Below are 2,582 nucleotides of genomic sequence, written 5' to 3'. Positions count from 1 at the left end.
CCTTTCATGATTACCAGGGCTATAAACCAGGACTTTTGGCTGATATTAGTCCTGATCAATCCTGGTGTGGCTACGCCACTGATAACATCAGTTGTATATGTTATCAAGTAATTCAATAACATAGTCAACTATACTGGAAATAGTACTAGCACATCTTTCTGCTGCCTAACAGTGTTTATATAAAGAAGTCATAATAGTGTATAGCTATTATCTTCATACAGTGTCACACAACATCAAAAACTTAATCTATATAAAGTGAGCTTATCTTGCTTGTGTTTCCATTTACTGAATAATTTTTATATAGCTAATACAAAAAATTCTAAACTATACTGAATATGCATGGAGTCTGCGAATAAAGGTGAATTTTACATAGCTATAACACAACTAACTTTAATGTTGCCAGTGACTTAGATATTACACACATTAGCTAATGGCAGAGTCCTAGTATAAAAACTGACAAAAGCACCAGAAGAATTATGCTGAGACTATCTTGTCTGACAGGTGATCCGCCAGTTCCTTGTATCATGACTTTTCGACCATTAAGAGGTTGTGTGTCTCGGTAATTCTGTTGTAGGACTGCACCGTCAGCATCTAAAACACTGGTACGCATGGCTTGCAGGAATTCCTCTGGGACAGTGACGGCATTTCTAAGTAAAAACCACTGGACAACTTCACTGCAGGCTGGTGTGGTCAGGGATCCTTGATAATAGTAGTAGCTTAGGTTTGCTGGTAACATATCCATTGGTCGTACTCCACTAAGTGACACAGAGTCTTCGCGTGGAATGTTATCAGCGAGCAAGCTCCATACCCCGGACAATGATACGGAACTGTCACCTCTTAGCAGTACACCCAAGACAGCAAACGCGTCGCCAGCTGTATCACTTCCTGTGGTCTTTCTAGTAACGAAGTGCAGCTCCCCGCCGTAAGTGCTCCCATCAACCTGGTGCTCCGATCCTACCGCACTAGTTCTTCCCCAATGGAAGTGAAATTGCACTAACTGGTAGGTACCCAAATGATTCTGGAATGTTGGCACAAGTGAGCTGGTATCTGGATTGAACTGCAAGGTATGGACAGTGTTTGTCCAGTTTCCGTCGTGGGTTTGGTCGAAATTCGTCAAGACTAAATCAACTAGACCAGATCTTCTAACCAAAGTAGAGGTGACAATATTGATAGGTGATTGGCGTCTACCATCACAATCCCAACCGTCTACAGTCTTCCAAGCGTCTTGGTCGGAGTAGTTCCACGCTACACCAATCGTATTTGCTGCTACCAGGGAAAGCAGAATGCACAGCGACACCTCTAACAGCTTCATATCCACTTCACAAGCTATAATCAACGAGCTGGAAAATCACATTATGCCTGTCTTTATATGCTAATATAACTTTTAATTACCGTGTTTTTCAGGTTTCTTGCGAAAATCAAAGCATTAACGTGATCAAACACGTGATCAGTGCTTCGAACTAGCAAGGCTTACATAACTTGCAGCATACTAGCAATACTTGATATACTTGAACGTGTACAATGATCGGCAAAAGGTGCGAATATTCACTTTAAATGCCTTGCAAGTTCGAGATATTTGAATTACAGATCACGTGTTTGATCACGTTTACGCTTTGATTTTCGCAAGAAACCTGAAAAACACGGTACATAACTTGCAGCACACTAGCAATATACTTGAACGTGTACAATGATCGGCAAAAGGTGCGAATGTTCACTTTAATTGCCTTGCAAGTTCGAGATGTTTGAATTACAGATCACGTGTTTGATCACGTTTATGTTTTGATTATCGCAAGAAACCTGAAAAACACGGTACGTTAAACGTGCAACCGCAACTTTCGCAGGGCAAGGGAAGAGCGGCATTAGTCTGGCATTATGGTGGCCGAGAAAGGTCACCCGCCCGCGCTTTCCGCCTTAGCGGCCGCCCAAATCTTTTAGACGGCCGCTCATGTCGCGCTTAAGGCGGCCGCCAAATTTTTTCGGCGGCCGCCCATCTCGCGCTTAGGCGCCCGCTTATGTAGGTCCGCTCAAGGCGGTGGAGCTACTACTGCTGCTAGCTGCTGCTGCCTCTAGCTGTTAGCTGCTGCAGATATGCTAACTGCTGCAGTTGCCGCTGCTACTGCTAGCTGCTGCTGCTGTTACTGGTAGTTGCTGCTAGTTGCTACTGGCTGTTGTTGCTAGCTGCTGTACTGGCTGCTAGCTGCTGATTACTGCTAGCTGCTACTGTTACTGGCTGCTGCTGCTAGCTGCTACTGGCTGCTACTATCTACAAGTTGCTGCTGCCTCTAGCTGCTAGCTGCTGCTAGCTGTTGTTTATGGCTAGCTGCTACTGCCAGCTGCTACTGCCAGCTGCTAGCTGCTACTGCCAACTACTAACTGCTGCTAGCTGTTGCTGCTGTTAGCTGCTAAGTGCTGCTTGCTGCTGTTGCTACTGACTGCTGCTGTCAGTTGCTGCAGATATGCTAGCTGCTAACTGCTGCTTGCTGCTACCTCTAGCTGCTGCTTGCTGCTACTAGATTCTGCTGTTAGCTGCTGCTGCTGGCTGCTGGCATTCTCAATTTCTCATCTCCATCTTATGACACTTG

At 45.0% G+C, this 2,582-nt stretch overlaps 1 protein-coding gene across 1 annotated transcript; it reads right to left on the bottom strand.

Moving 5' to 3' along the window:
* Positions 1–306: 306 nt before the first annotated feature.
* LOC136243924 (putative carbonic anhydrase 3) lies at positions 307–1,334 on the bottom strand. Its single transcript, XM_066035469.1, has one exon. The coding sequence runs from the start codon at positions 1,310–1,312 to the stop codon at positions 428–430; it is 885 nt and encodes a 294-aa protein (XP_065891541.1). The 5' UTR covers positions 1,313–1,334; the 3' UTR covers positions 307–427.
* Positions 1,335–2,582: the final 1,248 nt, after the last annotated feature.

Source organism: Dysidea avara, chromosome 2 (genome assembly GCF_963678975.1).
Source record: "Dysidea avara chromosome 2, odDysAvar1.4, whole genome shotgun sequence".
Taxonomy (NCBI): domain Eukaryota; kingdom Metazoa; phylum Porifera; class Demospongiae; order Dictyoceratida; family Dysideidae; genus Dysidea; species Dysidea avara.
The sequence above is the reverse complement of the archived record's forward strand: the minus strand, read 5'-3'. Positions and strand labels throughout refer to the sequence as shown.